This window comes from Sciurus vulgaris, assembly GCF_902686455.1.
Source record: "Sciurus vulgaris genome assembly, chromosome: 9".
NCBI classification, from domain to species: domain Eukaryota; kingdom Metazoa; phylum Chordata; class Mammalia; order Rodentia; family Sciuridae; genus Sciurus; species Sciurus vulgaris.
Genome location: NC_136469.1, coordinates 33,294,832 through 33,317,142, shown reverse-complemented (window position 1 = coordinate 33,317,142; position 22,311 = coordinate 33,294,832). Strand labels below are relative to the sequence as shown.

General features: G+C 34.1%; 1 protein-coding gene across 2 annotated transcripts in view; it reads left to right on the top strand.

Annotated features, from left to right (window-relative positions):
* The window catches only part of MAP9 (microtubule associated protein 9), a 32,719-nt gene extending 17,992 nt beyond the window's left edge, over positions 1-14,727 (top strand). For both annotated transcript variants that reach the window (XM_079152927.1, XM_079152926.1), the window contains exons 9-14: positions 683-839; positions 1,711-1,800; positions 3,370-3,531; positions 3,658-3,803; positions 4,362-4,494; positions 9,547-14,727. In XM_079152927.1, coding sequence (XP_079009053.1) covers positions 683-839; positions 1,711-1,800; positions 3,370-3,531; positions 3,658-3,803; positions 4,362-4,494; positions 9,547-9,669 — 811 coding nt within the window. In that variant the 3' untranslated portion in view covers positions 9,670-14,727. The remainder of the gene's footprint in view (positions 1-682; positions 840-1,710; positions 1,801-3,369; positions 3,532-3,657; positions 3,804-4,361; positions 4,495-9,546) is intronic.
* Positions 14,728-22,311: the final 7,584 nt, after the last annotated feature.

Sequence of the window (22,311 nt, the reverse complement as noted above, 5' to 3'; positions counted from 1 at the left end):
TGTAAATGGCCAGTAAGCTATTATTTTAGAGTCTGTAGGCAATTCAATCCCTGTTGTTAACTGCTCAGTTCTGCCCTTGTAGTGAGAATGCAGGAATTGCCCATACCCAAGTGAATGAACAGAGCTGTGGTTGTTCAACTTCATCTACCCAAACACAGGATGCCCAGATTGTCCCCCAACCCATGACACAGAGGGTACTGTGCTTTCTAACTTTATATTTAGATTGGTTTATGTAACAGAATAACATAAAAAAGCATTTAAAGAGTGCTTAAAACCCACTTTTTTTTTTTTTCCTGTGGTGATGCTGGGGATTATACCCAGGGCCTTGTGCATCAGAGGCACACACTCTACTAACTGAGCTATATCCCCAGCCCTAAACCCACTTTTTAAATATTGTTACCTCTGTGTAACTTGAGATAATGATCCATTTTTTAAAGGTTTCAATTATAAATACCTAAAAAGTGCAACTTAAAATGATATCACTTAAAGTTATAAAGTTTAATAGAATTCTTTGTAGACTAAGAAAAAAACTACTTTTTAGCTGTATCATTATGAAAGTAAGTATAATGTATTAAATTACAATAGAGTTTTGAAATGTAAAAAAGGAGTTCATATTTTAATAGATCTCTCTTCCGTAATTGCAATTGAAATACTTTATCTTTATTCATTTGAAACTTTTCAGATTAATGACCTCTGAGTTTTTAAAGAAATCCAGTTCTGTAAGGAGAAGTCCATCGACAACTTCCTCTTCTCACTATTTAGGGACCCTGAAAGTCTTGGACCAAAAGCAGAGTTTAGAACCTGACAGAGCAGATCACATAAGGGCAGCTGTTTATCAGGTAAAAAGAAAGTATTTTTAAAAAGAAGAATTAATTATTTCCATATCAGCAAATGAAAAGACTACTAGAAATTTTGATGTTGTTGTTGCTTTCATTTTGGTCTTATAATTTTTGTGTGTGTGTGTGTGTGTGTGTGTGTGTGTGTGTGGGAGGTTCAACCCAGGGCATACAAATGTTTATCATGACTTCTACCACTGAGCTACACTCCCAGCCCCAGAAAATGATGGTTTGATACTTAATTTGGGGAGAAAAAGTTTTCCTTTAAAATGCCTGAGCAAACCAAAGTTAGATTACTCAGTTATTAGCTTCCGTGCTTTTTTTTTAGATGAACATAGTTGTTTTTAGAAAAGAGAAGAAACCATAATTATAGAAATATAACAAAAGCCAAAATATTGATATAAATGTATTATCCTATTTTCTCCTAAAATTTTATATTGTTAATGAACAAAATTAATTCCTAAAGTTTTCTCTTCTGAAACATTGTTAGTTTACACAGAAAGATTTTCTTAATTTTTTTTTCAGTTTCAATAAGCATCACCTTTTGTTTGTTATACAGAATAGTATACTTTAGGAAATGGTACAAGTAAAGATCAGGGAAAAAAGGTTGATATATTTGGCCATTATGTTAAATCTTTGAAGTCAGTATTGTTAGTAATAAGAAGGATAATATACATATAATTTTCTTAAATATACTCAATTTTTATGTATTAGAATATTAGAAAAAGAAAAATAATACTAGTTTATATAAAATTTATGATTTTTTTGTTTTGCTTCTTAAAACTTTAATCAAGTATTTTGGAAATTTTAGATAAGAATTCTGATTCATTTGGGATACTTTGAATAGCATATAACCTTTTCTTTATTCTCACAGGAATGGTTGGAAAAGAAAAATGTTTATCTACATGAAATGCACAGAATAAAAAGGATTGAAAGTGAAAACTTAAGGATACAAAATGAACAGGTATTTGTGAAATAAAGAAGTGAAAAATGTTCTCGATTGTTATGTCAATAAAGTTTCTCTGAACATTTAAGATTTCTAAACCAACAGTTTTTTAAATGGTGAAATAACATATTTAAAAGACTTGATTTCTGATTATATTTCTCTTATCCTTTATACATTTTCAATTGGACATAAATAGAACTTTTAATATACAGAGACAAATTTTTATTTTATTTTTTATGCATAGGATAGATATGGCATAACTAATTTTGAACTTCTTACTGCTTGTGACCTTCTAATTCACTCTTAAAAACTGACATCAGTTAGATCTTAGCCAAGAATTCACAGGGTCTTCAGACATCTACCTTCTTTTTTTCTCTTTTCCCTCTCGAGTTTTGTATGTCTTCAAACTAGCCTGAGCTTTGACCCACATTCTGTCCCATGGACGCAAGCTGGACTCTTGTTCCAGTCCCTCCTGGACTTTCAATCTCTTCCTCTCACTCCTGCCTAATAGGCTACAATGTTCAGCTCTTTCCTATCTTCTAAAGTAAAAGCTTGAAAAACCCCTTCATTGTGCTACTCAATATAAAACTGATTCAGAGAGACGTTTCCAAATTGAAGAGAACTATGATGAATCCGTCTGTGTGCAGACTTCCAGGGCTGTGCTGTGCACCTGTTACCACACTGAGGCATTATGTGGCTCTGGACAGTACTGTAGCCCTTCACACTGGATCCGAACTGTACTTTCACTTCTTTTAAGTTTGTTCCATGATAAGGTTTTATGCCATTTAATTATATTCTAAGTCAATTATTGAATATTATGGGATAACATCTTTGCTGTACAATCACATACGTATTTTCCAGTCTGGCATATTTTCAACATTTAGAATATGTTAGTGTGCTAACAACTTTATGGTGTGATATTCAAAACTAGGGTTCAAACCAAAATCTGTCCTTACTATATGACTTAGCCCATTTACCTTACCCTTATTTTATAAGTCTATGATTTTCCAGAATTTTTTTCCTGAACATTTTTACAGTACCTCTCAACCTATTAGAGATTATTTTAATAGCACTTGTTTTTTGCATTTCCAAAAATAATAGTTGACCTCTTCCTTACTAATATTAAGTCAGTATCTGAGAAATGTTTTAGAAAAAGGATGTTTTTGGCATTTAATCTTTATTTATTTATTTATTTATTTATTTATTTAGTGGTACTGGTGATTGAACCCAGGAGACTCCACCACTAAGCTACAACCTCAGCCCTTTTTTTTTTTTTATTTTTTTTTTTTATTTTTTTAATTTTGAGACTGGGTCTCATTAAGTTGCTGAGGCTGGCCTCAAGTCTGCAATTTTCCTGCCTAAGCCTCCCAAGTTTCTGGGATTACAGGTGTATGCCACCACTCCTGGCTTGGATTTTTTTTTTTTTTTAATTAAATTGTCTAAACCATTCTGAACAAATTATCTGCTTTGGAATTTAATGTCTGTATGTGATGATTATCCAGGAATAATACACATATATATTAAAATGTAAATTTATAAATTTATCTATTCATACATACTATATATCTATTATTTTTTCCCAACTAGAAAAAGGCTGCCAAGAGAGAAGAAGCATTAGCATCATTTGAGGCCTGGAAGGCTATGAAAGAAAAGGAAGCAAAGAAAATAGCTGCAAAAAAGAGGCTTGAAGAGAAAAACAAGAAGAAAACTGAGGAAGAAAATGCTGTGAGAAAAGGAGAAGCACTACAAGTATTCAAAAGCTTTAAATACCTTTCTTAGTAATTTTTAAACATATAAAACCAAAATCAATGCTTAACTATATTTTTACTTATTTTTTAATATTCACAGTAAGAAAGTCATTCTGAACTTTTTCAGGCTTTTGAAAAATGGAAAGAGAAAAAAATGGAATATCTTAAAGAGAAAACTAAAAAGGAAAAAGAATTTGAAAGAGCAAAGAAACAGAAAGAGGAGGAAACTGTTGCTGAGAAAAAGAAAGATAACTTAACTGCTGTTGAAAAATGGTAATCCAAAATTTAAAATCTTCTGATGGATGTAATGGCCATTGAGGCTTTTCCAGAATTTATTTACTTAATATTTTAGTAAGCGTATTTGCTGTGATGACCAAAAAGACCTGACAAGAATAATTAATGAAGGAAAAGTTTATTTGGGGACTCACAATTTCAGAAGTTTTAGCCAAGTCCATTCTTTGGGGCCCAAGGTGAGGCAAAATATCATGGTGGAAGAGTGTGGTGGAAGAAAGCTGAATGTGACCACCAAGAAATAGAGAGAGAGAGGGAGGGAGCTCTCCTACCAGGACAAAATATGAACCCCAAGGCAGACCCCCAGTGACCCACCTCCTCTAGCCACATCTTACCTCCTACAGTTGCCAACCAGTTAGTCCCTGTCAGGGGGTTAATTCAACTAATTCATGAGCTATTGTGGGGACACCACCCCACGTAAACCATAACACTTGATATTTACTAATGCCTCTCAATCTCATTGTTTGCCAAAGCTGTTTTTGAGAATCTTTATTATCTATTCTCCTTTAACCTTCCTGTGTTTTATACTATCCTACATAGGAATGAAAAAAAGGAAGCTTTTTTCAAGCAAAAAGAAAAAGAGAAAATAAATGAGAAAAAGAAGGAAGAATTGAAAAGAGCTGAGAAAAAAGATAAAGATAAACAAGCTATCAATGAATATGAAAAATGGCTGGTAGGTATTATTTACTCAACCACTTGTGTTTTTTAAATGCCCTTTTTGTGCCTTTCTCTTCCTAATTCCATGCCTATTGATTGTTTCTCCTGGGGCTGCCTGCTTGAGTCCATTCTCTCCTCTGTGCGTACCGTATTTCTTCTGTTTATCATTTCTGTCAATGCTTCGACCGTTCCCTCGAGCACCCAGGCTGAAACTCCAGTTACCATCTCTCCTTCACCGCATTCCCACCTTCAGCCTTTTACCAGTCACTCCCTTCTTCCTTCACGGTAGTTCTTGCATCTGACATCAACATACCAAGTGCATGCAGGTAATTTTAGGTGAAACTTGGTCATGACAAATAATAACACTCAACTTAATGGTGAGAAAGTTATTCCATTTTTTATTCTTTTTATTTATTCTTTTAATGTCTGGTGATCTCAAGAAGAAAGTCTTAAGTGTTTTTAAAAGAAAGATACCAAGTTTGAGGTTTAGAAGGAATAGTATCTAGCTGGGCTTTATATAGTTGTTTTTCATTTACTGACTGTTATGAAAGTTGTTTTTTGTTGACATCAAACCAAATGAAGTTTTTCATTTTAAAATATAAAAGATTATTTTATTAATTTTAATAGATAATGTATTCTCATGAATAGTGCTTCTTGAAAGTAGGGAATACATTTTTATGAATAGTTACACAGTCACCTCATTTGGCAGTCTAAAAGTATAAAATTTTCCATATTCTATCCAGTAGAGTTTCTGTGATACTCTTTTTGAATTCTTCTCAATCTTCTAGTTAAGAGATGTCACCCAGGTATTTTTTATTTGTATTTCTTTGATTAAACTTGAACATGTTTTTATTTGTAAAAGGGTCATTTTTATATTTTTCTCCTATAAACCATTAGTTCATGGACTGTACATGTACCTAATGGATTTTGGGTCTTTTTCTTATTGATTTATAGAAGCTTTTTATATGTATTAGGGAAATTAGCCCATCATTTCTGATATAAGGTGCAAATATTTTTCCCACTCTAGTGTTGGCTTCCCAATTTTCCTTATATTATTTTTAAGCCATGAAGAATTTAATTTTATTTTTAGGTATTAGATTTATCAAAATTTTTTTGACATCTGGATTTTAAACATAGTTAAAAAGATGCTCTCCATAATTTGAGGTTAAATCAAAGTTCTCCCATTTTTTTTATCCAATGACTTTAATATCTTTTTGGGAGGCACGGGGTACTGGGTATGGAACTCAGGGGCACTTGACCACTGAGTCACATCCCCAGCCATATTTTGTATTTTATTCAGAGACAAGGTCTCACTGAGTTACTTAATATCTTACCATTTGTGCTACCTAGACTTTATTCTGATACATAATGGGAAATACAATTCCAACTTTTATTTATTCCAACTGATCTTATACAGAGTAGCCCAATTTTTGCCACCGATTAGAGCTGCTATCTTTATTATATCATCAATTCCCATACTTTCGGGTCTGTTCCTTGACTTTCTATTCCGTGGTCAATCTCATGATACATATTCCATATATGTATTTTATTACTAAGCTCCATATGTCTAAATATCTGTTTGGGTTAATCTCCCGTCTTTGTTCTTCTTTCGTAGTATTTCTGATGATTCTTATTTACTTTTTCACATAAACTTTAGAATCAACAATAGTTGAGACCTGAGACCAAAGTTAGCGTTTGATGATAGAATAAAAGACATTTAGGAATAAGCTTAAGAAATGTGCAAGACCAAAATAAAGAAAACTTTAGAACTCTCCTGCTGTACACAGATGAAGACTTGAAAAAATGGAACAAAGCTGCACCTAGATAGAAACACTTAACCTTGTAATGATGTTATAAAGGTATCAGCTCTCCCTGAAGTAATGTAATATGAACCCATTTTTAAGGAACCAGCAGAATTTATCATCATGTGTTGAATTTTGTTCTGCTTTATGCTTATTCTATGCCAAGAAATAGTATAAAGTGAATGAAATTGGTTTGATATCTGAATGAGGAAGACAGTGTTTCATGATGGTTTCCTTAGATTAAATTCTTAGTGTATTGTTCTCAAAGATGTTTTAAAGTCATAGAAGATGTACACTTACTGCTAGTAACACAGTAAATAAATGTAAAAGTTTGAGTTTTCAATTTTGTCTCTATATTTCCTAGAAAATAGACTATGACTAAGTCCTGGTTAGTCAACTCTATTTTTGACCATAGTATTTAGTCACTTGCTCATTTTCATCAGTCCTTAGGAGAACAAAATCTCATCAGAGACCTAAGACAAAATAGCATATTTTGGTATGTAGCAAAATTTCTACAAAAAAACCATGAAGATACAGCATGCTACAGAGCTACTCTCTGCCTTACCAAGTCCTTATTGAAATTTGTCTTATGATGTCAATATTCCTGTAAAATAACATTTCAAAATTTTGAGTACAACCTAGCTTGGGTAGAAATTATGTGGTGGGTAGTTGTTTTAGAGGGGCGTTATCACCAAAGACTCCCTTTTTTATGCCATTTCTCAGATTAATTCATAGTTACCTGTCATATAGAAGTGAGCAGAAAGTTCAGCCTCCCACAGTTGGCAGCCAGGATTCAGTGGATTCTTGCAAGTATCCTGTTCATTGGTATTAAGAATAATAATTGCCTCTATCCTATCTCAGCTTTTCAACTCCTACTAATTAAGATCAAACTTTTCTCAAGTTTTTCTCCCCACCCTTTCGTGTTAAATGAAATAGGGAGGAAAAAAAAGAAAAAGTCACATTCAGTCAATTTCTGTGAATACAGACTGGTCACTGCTTTATCCCCCACCTAGCAGGATGGTCCACCTCTCTCTAAAGTACTAAAATAACTAAAGATGATCTGATTACATGTTTTCCTTTCTCAATTAAGTTTCTGAAAGGAAGCTCCTACTTCGCTTTAATAGGATTAGCAAACATGCCAACATTCTATGACATGGAGCCAGTACATGGATATTAAAGACTGAAGAGAGCTACCTCATACCTCTCTTCAGTCTTCTGCTGTGTGTGATAATAGTATATGAATGGATCTTGCATCACCTAATTGTTCTTGTGACATTTATCCACCCATGTGTGTACTCATGGAAGATGCAGAGACACCAATAACTTATGGCAATGCCTCTGCTCCCAAGCCATCAGCCTGTAGAGGCAGGATTGTCTAAGGGTTTCTCTGATCCTGCTTCTCTTTGAGGAATATGAGAAAATCACCAGTAGGAGGAAACCACCAAATTAACAGAGAAGTTAAGAAGTGGAGAGACAATTCAAGTTGCAGGGTGGAAAGACCAAGTGCTATTAACCTTGGGTACAGGGAGATAAACAATCAGTTTTCATGCTAATCCCCAGAAACTCAGCCATTTCATTGAGGAGAGTATGTGCAGTGAAATGTCATGGTTCTAAAATTCATCTGGTATGATAAAAAGGTAAAAATGTGAAAGATAACATTTCCAAAATAATATGAAACAGAACTGTTCCTCAGTCAAGCGATAAAATACGAACTTACCCTTTCACCCCTTTGTGAAGCAGAATTCTTTCTACCCTCCGGAATATTCCCATCATGTGGCAGGATATGTAATCTTAAACAATAATCAGCTCTCAGCCTGGCATTTCAGCCCAGGTCTGGTTTCCCCATTTTCTGCTTTTCTTCATAACTAAACTTCTAGAAAGTTTTGCAACACTTTCACAATTCAACTTATCCTTTTCTGCCTCATTCACTCCAGTCTTCTCTCTGTCTCTGTCTCCATCACTACACTGAGATTATGCTTTGAAAGTCACGAATTTGCCAGTCTAACTAGTCAATCCGGTGATTGCTTTCCTGTCCCCATTTTCCAGAACTCCCAGAGTGCTGCACAGTTGTTTCCTCTTCTGCCTCCTGCCTCCAGCCTTCCCTCTCCGGATCACTTATTGCTTTTTTTTCAACCTAAGTTTTAAATACTGACATGGCCTGCAAAGTTCCATATGATGTTATTCATCTTCCTTTTTATTCTCTTTGGTTCCCTTCTTCCTTCTCCCCGCAAGTGTGGCTCACACTGGTTCTCTTATTGCCTCCTGTGTCCCAAGCTTCTCCCACTCTCCAGAGCCCTCCCACCTGCTGTTTTCTCTACATAAAGTGCCCGCCCCACAATACAGTCACAAGTTGCTTCTCTTATCCAACATGTTTCACTTTAAAATGACTTTCTCTAAATCCACTTTCCTTTGAAAATAAGAACTCTCATTTATTCTTTGTCATAACAATTATTTTTATGTTTTATGGAAAATTGCACAATTTGGAATTATGTGTTATGTATTTACTTGTTATTATCTATACATTTTGAACCTTATCAGGGTCCATATCTGTGTGTTTGGATTTTATAATCACTTTATACTTGACCCAGAGTAGGAGCTTGTCACGTTTACAACTAACTGAACAAACAGAAATCGAGGCAGCATTGTGCCAATAGAATAATAGACCCACAGGACACCTCGCAACCTGGCATATGTAAGAACATGATACGTGATAAGCATCAAATGATAAGCAATGATAAGCACCAAATTCAGAGTAACAATTCAGCGGAATGAGGGGAGAAAGACATGATGAGGGGCAGATTCAGGGAACTTCAGGAATATTGGTCATGTTTACCTGTTTTTAATTGTGCTTGAGTTTTGATGATAATATTCTTTAAATGGTTTTCTATGGTTGAAATGTTTCTTAATACCTTTTTTTTTAAAGTTGAGGAATATCAGAGGTAATGTTGATAAAATATTTTATGCAAAGATAATATTTATTTGAAAATATGCAAATTGCTACAAATGAAAAGCATCGATAACCATACAGGCCACATAATTAGACAGAAAATTCACTAAACAGCTAAAGAAATGTTTGACTATATACTTAAGTTTATTAATAAACAAAAAAACATGAAAGTAGAACTTCCATTTAGTGTAAAAAATATGGATGATCTCTTGCTGTGCTAGAATTGTAAAATGGATTATTTTGTTCTTCATCAAGCAGCTTGATTTAAAATAATGTTCACATATGTGTGTAAGTTTATAGTTTTCTATTTTTTCTTTAGGAAAAGAAAGAAAGACAAGAAAGAATTGAACGAAAGCAAAAGAAACGCCATTCCTTTCTTGACCAGGAGGCACTTCCCCCGTGGAGCCCCCCGAGCAGAACTGTGTTCTCAAAGGTGTTTTGACGCTCCTCCTTCTTAAATTATTTACCAAATTGCCAATTTTAGTCATGGGTTTAGAATGTTCATTCAATTACTTATAGTTAGAAAAATCTATTTTAATTAAATGCTAGACCTTTCGGTTGAGAATGAGAAAGATACTTTGGACTTTAATCAGTGGAAGCATTTTTGAACTGTAGATAAACCACCTCAAATGAAAAGCTAATAATCAGGTTGCTCTAACTATTGAAATGCATAAAGCTTTATCATAGCCTATAATTCTGAAAGCGGAATGATCCTTGATCACTTTCATTAACCTTTGCACTGTATTTAAATATGTTAAGCTAAAAAACAAGGAAACTATTTAGGTACCATAATCATAGAAATAATTAGATTTATGGATGATCATGCTTTTGGATTCAGGTTTTTTAATGAATGGATGCTGGGGAGTATGCATATGTTATTTCTTCTAAAACTGATGTTTAGCTAAAAGCAATTGCCTCTCCACTGTGCAGGTTAGAATTTGGGGCAATTGAGGTTCAGTAAAATTGTAATCAGGGAGGCATTTTATTTAAGAATTTTGCCTTATATTTAATATGTGTGTGCTTTACTTCAGGCTTACAAGACAATCATAGGCACTTTATAATGAAAGCTTCCTCTCGAAATTCTCACTTTACTAGTTCAGAGATATCAAATACAGCAATTTTATGGTAGTGATATACTTACATATTTTTGGAAATTCTTCAATAGTTCAAGGTCATTATCATATAATTTTCTAGACTAAAGCCATAAAGGTGATGAAGGTGATTCTTGTCCTTTTAACTAATCCAGACTTTTAAAGCCTGTGTTTAGAAAACAGCTGAATGAGAAAGTAATGTATAGAAAATATCCAAAGAACTTTTATTTATTTGTTTGTTCTCTGCATATGTTTGTATTAACTAGTCTCATACTTGACCTGGTCATTATATTTTAAGACAGACCAACTGTCCACTCTCAGAGTTGAAATGCTGCTTTAATAATTCAGTGCAGAGAAAATGAATGAAAATAAAGTTACTATTTATAGAGAACTTATATCATCTCTGCTGAATCTTTACAAATGTTATATCTGTTCTTCACAACACTTATTCAGGATAGGTATTATTAGCTTAATTTTTGCAGATAAAAATGCTAAGACTTAGAAAAACCAATAACTTGCCATACATTTTGTGTGAAACTAAGTCAAGACCAGACTGATGAAGGCTGAGCAGGCCTTCCCGCAGAGCCCGTGTGCTTTTTTACATGCCCATATGACCTCAGAAATTGTAGGATCTGTCAAAACCTCTGTCTTCATCAAACTTGCAAACACATTTTTAATTCTCAGAGCTTGAAACCATGTATTGTTATCCAGTGATTGTATTTCCCTGAAGAAAGAGCTGGGAGTTATTAGAGATGATGGACCTTATTAAATCTATAAGATGAAGCAGGAATTCATAAGATTTAAGGAGTTACTCAAACCTCTTGTATCTAATATTAGAGTGTTAGAAAGCTCAGCAGGTTATGTAATGCAGGCTTTGAGATTTCAAAAGGAATTTCAGGAGGTTTCATACACTGAGCACTAAACTTACTGCAGTGTTTGTGCCAGATGAGATGTCACGGATCACTTTGAAAGATCATATGTAAGTAAGAAATTTCATAAATAAAACTAGAAGACTTTTTATACTGCTAGAACTAGGAGAATACTTCATGAAATTGAAGTATTTACCAGCAGTATGTATCATCAGCATGGGATTTAAGACTTCTCATTCAGCCACGTGCCCCTTGGTACCAAACTTAATGCCTACCAGAATAGATTGTTAAGTGTTTCTTGTATTGAATTAGATATACAGAGCTAAAAAGATTTGCAACATCCAAGGGAATAAAAGGAAAAATAAGAAGGCACAGCTACTTTGGGGGGGGGGGGGGGCCAGAGGCCATAAATGTACATGTCATAGATTTCATATTAAATATATTTGAACTTCCTGATCATTTTTTTATGTTATGTATTAGTGGCTTGCTATTGTTACCTCTTAAGTTTCGAGAATAGAATGAGATTAATTAATGTCTAGTATTTGTCACATAATAAGAACTTAATAAGTACTCATTGTTGTCATTTATTTACCACCCTACATTTCTCTTCTTCATGAATGTGAGAAGGTCAGCATAGACAGAATTGCCAATGGTTATCCGGCATTGCACATTTTAGTGTACAGGAAGAACTCTACCTCCTTGCCAGTCTAGGCCATACCACTCAAAAGAGAATAAAGTACTGCTGGTAGCAAGGCCCTTTTAAAAAGAAAAGTGCTGATTTTTTTTTTTTTTTTTTAGGGTTGCTTCTGAATTAGGACAAAATAAGAAATTGAGATGTTTGTGAACTCCCAGCAAATCATTTCTTTCAAATATTACTAGAGATTTTTATCTTACTATCATAATATGTTATTTTCTGTTCATACCAACTAGTGCTGAAATCATGTAGATGAATGAAATCACCTCTTGCGCATAGCAGAAATAAAACTGAGTTTGGAGAAATAAATGAAAATACAGTACTAAACTATTGTTTACTTTCTCAGATCCAAAGGAGATAATCAAGCCTGATAATATTCCTTTGGATATTTAATGGGTATGATTTTTCCCATATTTCCTTAGAAAGTATCAAATATCATAAATATCTAATTTATTGTTTTCATTAATATATAAGGGAATATTTAATTCAAATTAAAGACACAGAAAGTCTATAGAAGTTCGTATTAAATGACCAACCTATAAATTGCATTGATCAGTCTGGCGAGGTTACATCTATAATCCCAGCAATTTGGGAGGCTGGAATTCAAAGCCAGTGAGTTCAAAGACAGCCTCAGCAACTTAACAAGGCCCTAAGCAACTTAGTGAGACCCTGTCTCTAAATGAAACATGAAAAGGGCTGGGGATGTGGCTCAGTGTTTATGTGCCCCTGGTTCAATCCCCAGTGCCACACAAATAAATAAATAAATAAATTGATCACTTAAAGAATGCTGATTTCAAAGAAAATAGGAATTTTTTGAATTTTTTAAGTATTATTGAAAATAAATTTCCCCAGAAAGCACTTATGAATAAATTTACTAAAATTTAATACTAAAACAAACCTTTACATTGAATTTAAGTTCCATAATAACCAAGAAAATGGTAACATTACATAAAATGTCATTTTAGATCTGAAAGAACCTAAAAGTTTCTTAATGAAAGAAAATGAGCTATTCATAGAGTGACAATATCCCAGTAGTTTGTATTTACATCACACACTTTGAAAATGTAAGTCCATTTATTTTTTTAAATTGAAATGAAGCTAATATTTTTCACTATTGCCCAAGTTGTACCTAAAGGTAGTTAGGTGTTCATAAATTATATATGCTTTCTCCAGAACCATCCTTCAAACCAAATTTATTTGGGTACTGACACTGTTATTTAAAGTGTGTGAAAAATAATAAAATTTCTTACATCCTCAGTCATGCCCTCCAACAATAGAGAAAAGGGATTTCACAAAATAAGGGAAAGTGCATGTTTTCAAAATCACTGCCCAAAATAAACTAGTATAGGAAACTTAGATATCCCTAATTTAATCCTTGCTCTGATTTTAGTAGTATTATATTAAAAGTTATTTAAGCCACCCACATGCTTCCATTTTGCACTAAACAATTTTGAATTCTCCTAATCCTAGTTAAACTGATAGAATATTGCAATGATGTCTAAATGCTTAACTGGAAAACTTTTAAGTTCTTATATTTTAAAAATGTCCTGTATTCCTGTTATTTGGGAATATGTATGTTATATATAATTGTATAATGTTGATTTGGGTAGACAAAATCATTGATGTTGAATTTAGGATGTTTTAGCAATTACTGGGGGAGATATATTTAATGTATGCTTTTTGGTAGCACATTTTCATGTAATAATTTATTAAAGTCAGTCATTCAGAAATGGTTTTATTGGGTGATATTTATTGACTGTGTACCAAAATTTCATTTTCAGTGTTAGGAAATGTACTATGAGTTTTATTTGTGGGCTAAAGATAAAAATAAATCATATGTTAATATGCCCTTCATTAGAAATGACTGAAAATTTGGATATTAAACTGATATTTTAACTTAAAATTTAGATATAAAACAGGATTTTACCGCACAAATTACAGAGGTAACATAATTACTAAATAATTAAAAAATGCAAATAATCAAAGTCACCCTTGCTCCCAAATAATTATTCTTAACCAACTTGTTTTGCTTTTCTAATTCTTGGTTTCTAGTGTGTTTTCCAAATTAAGATAAGCATGAAGGAAGAGAGCGTACCTATCTCTATTTCTCCAGCTCTATATCTGTTTCTCCCTCTGTCTCTTTCTCTTTCTGTCTCTTCTGTGCTATGTGTATCCACATGTATGTGTGTGTATATATATTATCTAGCTAATGCAAAACTGTAAACATGGGTATACATCCACATACTCAAACATACACATACATTTCATTCTTTGAAATAAGATCAAACTACATATTTAGCAATCAAGTTTCTCCACTCAACAATATATCATTAACATATGTCCACGCTAATCATTTTGGATGCTGCAACTACAATTTATTTAACCTATTTTTGAGTAATTTGTTTCCTTACAAGTGTTTACTATAGTAAATGATAATATAACAATACAATGTAGCCAATATCCTTACCAGAGATAGTGATCTTCATTAAATCTATGAAATTAAAAAAGAATTCATAACTTTTAAGGAGGTAATCAAACATTGTATTTAGCTATAAAATGTAACTCAGCAGGTTATGTAACAAAGTTGTGAGATAGTCACTTAAGAGATTTTATGTACAGGATCAATCTTGCTGCAGTGCCTGTGCAAGATAAAAAATGATGTCATGGGTCATCTCATAAAGTTCCTTGCGTGTCCCTAAGCAACTTAGCAAGACCCTGTCTCTAAATAAAAAACATCAAAAAAATAAAAATTTTAAAATGGGCTGGGGATATGGTTCAGTGCCTCCAAGTTCAATCCCTGGTACTTCAAAAAAAAAAAAAAAATCATATCCTGATTCTTGGGAAAATTGCAGTTACCAGGCACAATAATAAAATCTATTGGTTTTTCAATAGGTAAGAAGATACCAATCACTATCCATAGGTTGATTCATGTACAGTTAATATTTTTGTATACATAGTCATATAACTTTGAAAAATAAGTAACCCTATGGTGATCATGATCCCTTTTTAGAAAAGTGTTCAGTGACCCCTACCCATCCCACACATCACAAAGTAACTTAGTCACTCTCTTCCCCACACTATTTCTTCTCCCTGAATAACTATTATCGAAGGCCTCATCTTTGTAAGTGTATTTTCTCAACTTAAATAAGGACTTAATGAAAACAGAAACCTTATTTCATACATCTTAGGATTTCTACTTTATCTATATGGGCTTTGGATAAATGTTCCTTGGCTGATAGAATAGGAAACTAAAAATAGAATATTACATAGTACAGGAATGTTTGTAATGAATACATATGATATATATATATATAAACAAGGACTGATAAAATTATAAAAATTTTGTAAGTATTAAAATGGCATTGAAAACTATAACAAGTCTTACAAATAGTTTATTTTTGGTATTATAATCTTTTTTTGATTCTAACTAAATTTTGAATAGAAAACCTGTTATGTGTGTGTGTGTGTATGCAAATCATTGCATTGAAATAAGTTCACATGTATTCTAATATACACAAAGAAATAAATTGAACCCTATCAAGAGAACTATTTTCCTTCTTATTATCTTTCCTGTGACTATACTAAATAACAACAATAACAAAAAATAAATAAATAAAAGAAGAAGTAAACAGCAAGCCCAGGGCTTACTAGTTCATTCAGTCTAATGGATAAATTCCAGATGGAAGTATCTTTGACTAGAACTAAAATTCAGACAAGCTCAAGTGTAAATGCTAAAGCCAGACTGCATCAGTGCCTCAACTATGATGAATGAATCGCATGGTTGCTGTTTGGCTACTTTTATCATATCACTAAGATCTAGAGCTCAGAGTTATACTTTTAAAACTTGTGATTATGATCTCCAAAAACACAACCAGATGTCAATTGCTCTATATCAAAATCATTAGTTGATCAATCAGTGAAGAGTCTACCATGTGCTACACTCTCCCATGATCCTTAGGGATAAAAATAGACATACTTAGTCCCTGCCCTTAAGGAATTTATTCTGGGTTGAGTGGAGACAAACAAAAGTCATATGAACAAATATATAAATAAAATAATTTTAGCTTCTGGTAAATATATGCAGGACATAAAAGAGTTTGATATGATCTAACATGACCAGTGTTTGAAAGATTGCTTTTTTAGCAATAAGATTAGGGGAGGCCCCCTGAAGAAATAAGACCTATGACCTAAAATGATGAGGAAGCAATATTTTGGCTACTTGTCAGAAGAATTGTTCAAGAAGAAAAGCTCATTTGAGTGCAAGGACATTGAGGAAGGAAAAAAAACAGTAATGGTTGGTCGTGAAAAGAAACAGATAAGGAGGAAATGAGGTCAGAGAAGTAAGTAGGCTCTAAACTATGTAGAATGTCAGAAGCCATTTGGATTTTATTCCATGTGCAATGGAGGGTGAGTTGGAAGAGAATCTTAGCAGTGGAGATGGTCAAAGGCTGGATTTGAGATGCACTTGGGAAGAAGGGCAAATAGGCTTTTCTAATGGAACTGTGAGTAGAAACTATGAATGTAAGAAAAAATCAAGGATGACTTCAAGTTTTTTCATAGCCAAGGGAATGGATAGATGGTGATATACTTTATTCAGGTAGACTTGAAGGCAACATATTTGGGACTGGGGATGCAGAGAGATGGTAGTTTGGTAAAGAATGGTCCAAGAAGACTCAGTGCATGGGGAAGTGATTAACAGAAGGAGACAGTAACTCTTCCAAACCTATGACTGACAGTGCATGCTTCTTGATTAATGCACACTACACAAAGCCCAAGACATAGTGCAGTTCCAGAAGGCTTAGATCAAGTGCACTTCAACCTGGGTCATAATCTAGAAGCAATCAAATCCCTTGACAACCTGTGCTGATGTTGGACCCAAACACCAGTTCTCTCTCAGCATATCCCATACGGGCCACTTCAGTGTATCATGACAATGGGTAACAAAAGAGTCATTCTGTCTTTCTACTTCCTAGAAGTCACTTGTCCTCTGTTGCCACTTTTCTCTTTCTTCTCTCAATAACTTTTGGATTCTACATGTCAACAAATATGTAGGAAGATCAGCACACATGTAATATCCTAGTCCACAGTTTAATAGCTTAAAGATTCATGAAATACTGAATTTACAAGATTTTTCAAACTGTATACAGTAACAGATACCTCCCTTTCTTGCCCCAATCACCCAAATACTTTCCCAGGAGGAAACCATTGCCAGTTGCTATAGTTTAGATCTGGAATGTGCCCCAAAGGCCCAGGTGCTAAAGACTATGTCCCAAGCTTGGTGCTATTGGGAAGTTGTGGAAAGTGGTGGAACCTTTAGGAGATGGGACCCAGTGAAGGAAGTTAGGTCGCTGAGGCAATAGTGGGAGCCTGCTCTTTTTTCCTCTCCTTTGTTCTTAGCCATGAGGCAAATGGTTTTGTGCCACCATGCACCTCTGTCATGATGTGCAGCCTCACCACAAACCCAAATGCAGTGGGGTTACCAACATGGACTTAAATCTCCAAAACCATGAGCCAAAATAAACCTTTCTCCTTAGAACTTGATTATCTCAGGTCTTTGTTATAGTGACAGAATGATGAATAAAACTCCAGGTTTTTGTCTTTCCAAATACATTCTCTGTACTAAAAAGAAGTAATTATTTGGTCTTTTTATCTCTCCAAATGATAATATCCTTCATGTATTGCTTATATCTTCCAAAACTTTCCAAATTGATGTGTTTAGAACTATATCTTTGTTATTTTTAGCTCCACACCATTACATTATATGCATATATGATACTTTCCCTTATAAAGGACAATTCCCTCATTAAGAACAGTTTATGTATTTACAATTCCTCAGCATTAAATGTCAAAGAATAAATCAGAAAGTCACATGCAGTTGCTCCTTTATTTATGAGCACAATGAAAATAAGCTTGATTTTAACTAAAAATTAGAAGGAAAGAATAGAATTTATATAAGAGGAAGAGGGAAGAAGGAAAAGGAAGAAAACACTGACTATGGCAATGTGACCTGTTTTTCGGTCCCTGGGTAAGTTGCTGATTAGTGAATAGCTCACAGAGGTCTTTGGATGGCTGGATAGGTCATCAGAAAAAAAAAAACAAAAAACAAAACTGCATTTACTATTGAGTCTTTAAAACTTCTTGCACTATCAATCATGAAGTTTACCTGACAGAGTATTTCTGGAAAATTTCTGTCAGTGTCTTTGTCTAGCACTTCCACTTTCATCAGGCCTGGGCTGGACCATTTCCCCACCAGGATTTCTTCCAGATTATATTGCAGAGAATTATCTTGTACATGCCATTTTACATATAAAAAAATATAAATATAGCATCAATGCTCACAACTGGAATTGCTGGATCAAATGATATGTGCATTTTAGCTTTGAGAAATTTTTGCCAAATAGCCTTCCACAGAATTTGTGCCAGCAGTGTAGAAAGTTAGCACACCTCTGCCAATAAAATATTATCAAGCTTTCCCTCTAAATCACCATCAGTTCTGTTCTTTCAATACAATATTTCTTTCTTTGCACACATGGGAGTATTTTCACACCCACTAAAAAATATGGCTGCTCCTATTTTTCTTAAAAAGTGATTTTGTCTTGATCATCAGATTTCATGTTTTAACAGACAAGATTAAAAGAAATATTTGGCTTTATTTCTGACTCTACCACAAGAAAAATGATTCTGACACATGACCCCTGTATTGAGGAAGCACACAGAAGGTGAGGATGGTGAGCTACGGTTAATGCGGAGCACAGCCCTTCCTAAACAATAGCCTCAACAGAATTTCTGTTTTTAATATCAATAACTATAACAACCAAAAAAGGGGGAAAAACTTAAAATCAACAACTGGCAGGTGCAAATGAAAGAGATCTGCAAGGTCTCCTCGTTATGTTTTCTTTATTGGAGCTTCCTGTATGCCCAAGGTACCTGTATGAGCCAAAGCACACTTTGAACTATGGATGCTACAGTTACGTCCCTGTCAGGACAGTCAGGGAAGCTGGGGCCAGAGCCCCATTGGAGTCAGTCAACTCTGGCTCCCAGAATGGTGCCACAAGAGGATTGGTCTTTCTAATATGCCACTTAGTACCTAGAGGGGACTACTAAGTAAGGAACATGAGGTGGTCTGCCTCAGTCATAAAGATCCTCAGTGACAGGAAATCCACTGTGGTGGTCAACTGCCCAGTACAACATATTTCACCAGTAAGGATCTGCAAACTTTGGGAATAGTTAATTTCTCAGACGCCCAAAAACCACAACTATGGAGGAAGCCCAGGTAGGACCAGTGGAAGTTGGGTGATGCCTAGAGACTAAGTGGAGTTTCCTGAGGGTACAGGTCTCTGACTTCAAGCATATATTGACTTTAACACTTTGTATGAGTTTTTAGTAGCATCTAAACCATCTGCACGGTGGCTGTGCTATGCATTCTAACTAGAATTTTATTTTAACCTTCTATAAACTATAGTTTGATTTGAGAAGAAAATATTCAACATGATTTGAAGTCCATTTACTTTGTCACAGGAAATTTTAGCAATTTAATTATTAATGAAAGAAAAGCTCACTTGGTTATTTAAATAGAATCCCAATGTTAAGGTTTTGATAATGCAAAAGATATTATATCATTGAATTAGCATAGCAATGGAAATAATAAACAGTGAAAAAGACAACCTATATAATGAGAGAAAATATTTGCAACCTATGCATTTGACAAGGAGCTAATATCCAGAATACATCAGGAACCAAAACCAAACCAAATGCAAAAAAAAAGAAAAATAGGTAGTAGGTGTAAATACATTTTTACATTTTTCTGAAAAGAAGATGCAAATGGCCAACATGTTGTATGAAAAAATAACCAGCATCACTATCCATCAGCTTTTCATTGCAGTGTCCAAAATACTGGACAAGAATTTCTTAGAGGAGGAAAAATGCATTTTGGCTCATGGTTTCAGAGATTGAGTCCATGGTTGGTCGACTCCATTGATCTGGAGCCAAGGTGAGTTGGAACGTCATGACAGAAGGATGTGGCAGAGGAGTGCTGTTCCACTCCTGGTAACCAGGAAGCAGAGAAATAAAAGGAGGAGACAGGAACAACATGAATAATTGCCAAGGCACACCCCCAGTGACCCACATACTCCAGCCATGCCCCACCTGCCTACAATTACCACCCAGTTAGTCCATTCAAATTATAATTTAGAAATGGATTAACCAACTGATTAGTTTACAGCTCTCATAATCTAATCTTTTTACCTCTGAATATTTCTGCATGAGCACAGGAGATTTGGGGGGATACCTCACATCCAAACAATAACATTCTGCCCAGACCCCAAAAGCTTGTGTCCATCTCACAATGCAAAATATCTTTGGTCCATCTCTTATAGTCCCCACAGTCTTAATAGTTCCAGGATAGACCAAAAAAGTCCAAGTCCAGAGTGTCCTGGAAGCAAACTCATGACTGTGAGCCCCTGTAAAGATCAAAAGCAAGTTATACACAGCCAATATATAAAGGCACAGAATAAACATTTCCACTCCAAAAGCGAGTAAATGGGGTGTGTGGGAAAAAAGTAAAATACTCAAGGTTGCACTGAGCAACTGAATGAATAGTGGTGCTATATATTGGAATGGGAAGCACTGGGGAAAATCAAAACTGGGAGGGAGAAAAGAATTATCTTCTTAAAAATTCTAATTCCAAAAGAAAGTATCATGTAGTACCTTTTTGATATTCTAAACAATGAAGAGAAGCTTCACAAATATAAATTTGTGAGTCATCAGCATACAGATAGTATGTGAAGTTATGGGATTTGATGGGATTACCCCAACATGAGTGTATTTAAAAAGAAAAAAGGGTCTCAGACTATACTTCAGGGAAGCTCAGCATTTAGAGGTCAGAGAAAAAAGAACCCAGCACACGAAAACATGAGTCAATGTGGTTAGAAAAAATCTGAAAGGAATAGAATTCCTTGAAAATCTATGGAATAAGGTGTTTTGGGAAGAAAAATGACAGTGTCAAATATTTCTGATAAATCAAGCAATCGTGAGACAGAAGATTGACCTATCTGATAAAATAGAAGTCAGTGATGATATAAGCAAATAAAAGTCCAACAGAATGATAGAGGTAAAGAATTGATTAGAGTGTGTTAAGGATAAAGAGGAAAGAGAGGACATTGAATTAGAAGCATAAACTACTGTTTAGATTGCTTTTCTAATAACAAACACACAAACTTCCATAAGGGTTCACAGCTAGAGAGGATATGAGGGTCAAGGATGGGTTTTTTTCAAGATGGAAAAAACTTTGCCAGGCATAGTGCTGCACACCTGTAATCCCAGTGACTCAGGAGGCTGAGAAAGGAGGATTGCGGGTTCAAAGACAGCCTCTTAGCTATGCCACGACCCTGTTTCTAAATAAAAAAATTTAAAAGGGTTAAAGATGTGACTCGGGTGCCACTGGGTTCAATCCCCAGTACCAAAAAAAAAAAAAAGATGGAAAAAATTGTAGCTGGTTCACAATTATCTAACAAAAAAGAAATAGAATAATAGCTTGTGTGCTTTTACAGAAAGAACATATATTAGCATTTCAGAAATCAACTAATTTAGATGAAAAATAGCAGTACCATTTTGACAATAATATTAGTATTTTCCCCTTTTAGCAAGCAATCTACAAAGAAAATAAAGTCTTAAATAATAAAGTTAAAATGCAATGCCTGTATATCATAAGACATTACATGATGGCTGCCTAGTTCTTCTAGGTCTTTCTTATACATTTCTGCCCTTGAAAAAAAGTATGTTGATCAGCCATAAAAGTTGGCAGGAATGAATATTTATTTGCATATTTTCAGACAAAAAATGCAAAGGTTTTTGATAAGGCTCAGACTTCCCTAAGTAACAAACAAGTTTATGTAGACATGCATTTGGATAATCATAATTATTTATATTAACATGTAATCATACAAAATGTATTATGTAAATATATTCACATATAACTATTCCTTTGATGCAAGGAAAATAAATAGAGCCTATAAATACTATGATTATATATAGAGTCCACTAAAATTGTCAGGAGTTGCTGAATGTGTCAGCTTAAACTACCCTCATATCAAAAAAAGAAAGAAAACGTCATCCTTCAAATAAATGACAATTATTATCATTCATGAGTCAGGACAGCAAGTGAAATATGTCATAAAGCAGCTTCCAGATGTTTCTGACTGGGCAAAAGTATATGTTTTATTTATGAGTCATATAGCAGAGCTGCTTAATTAGAAACTCTTGGTAAATAAACCAGAAGTCAATGTATGCTTCACTGCAAATACACATTCAAACTATATCAGACGATTATTACCTAATTAATTAAAAAGTAACAATAAATTAAATTGAAATGTAAAAATTTTTTTAAATATACCAGTACATGGGAAATATTGATGTTTTAATCCAATTTTCAA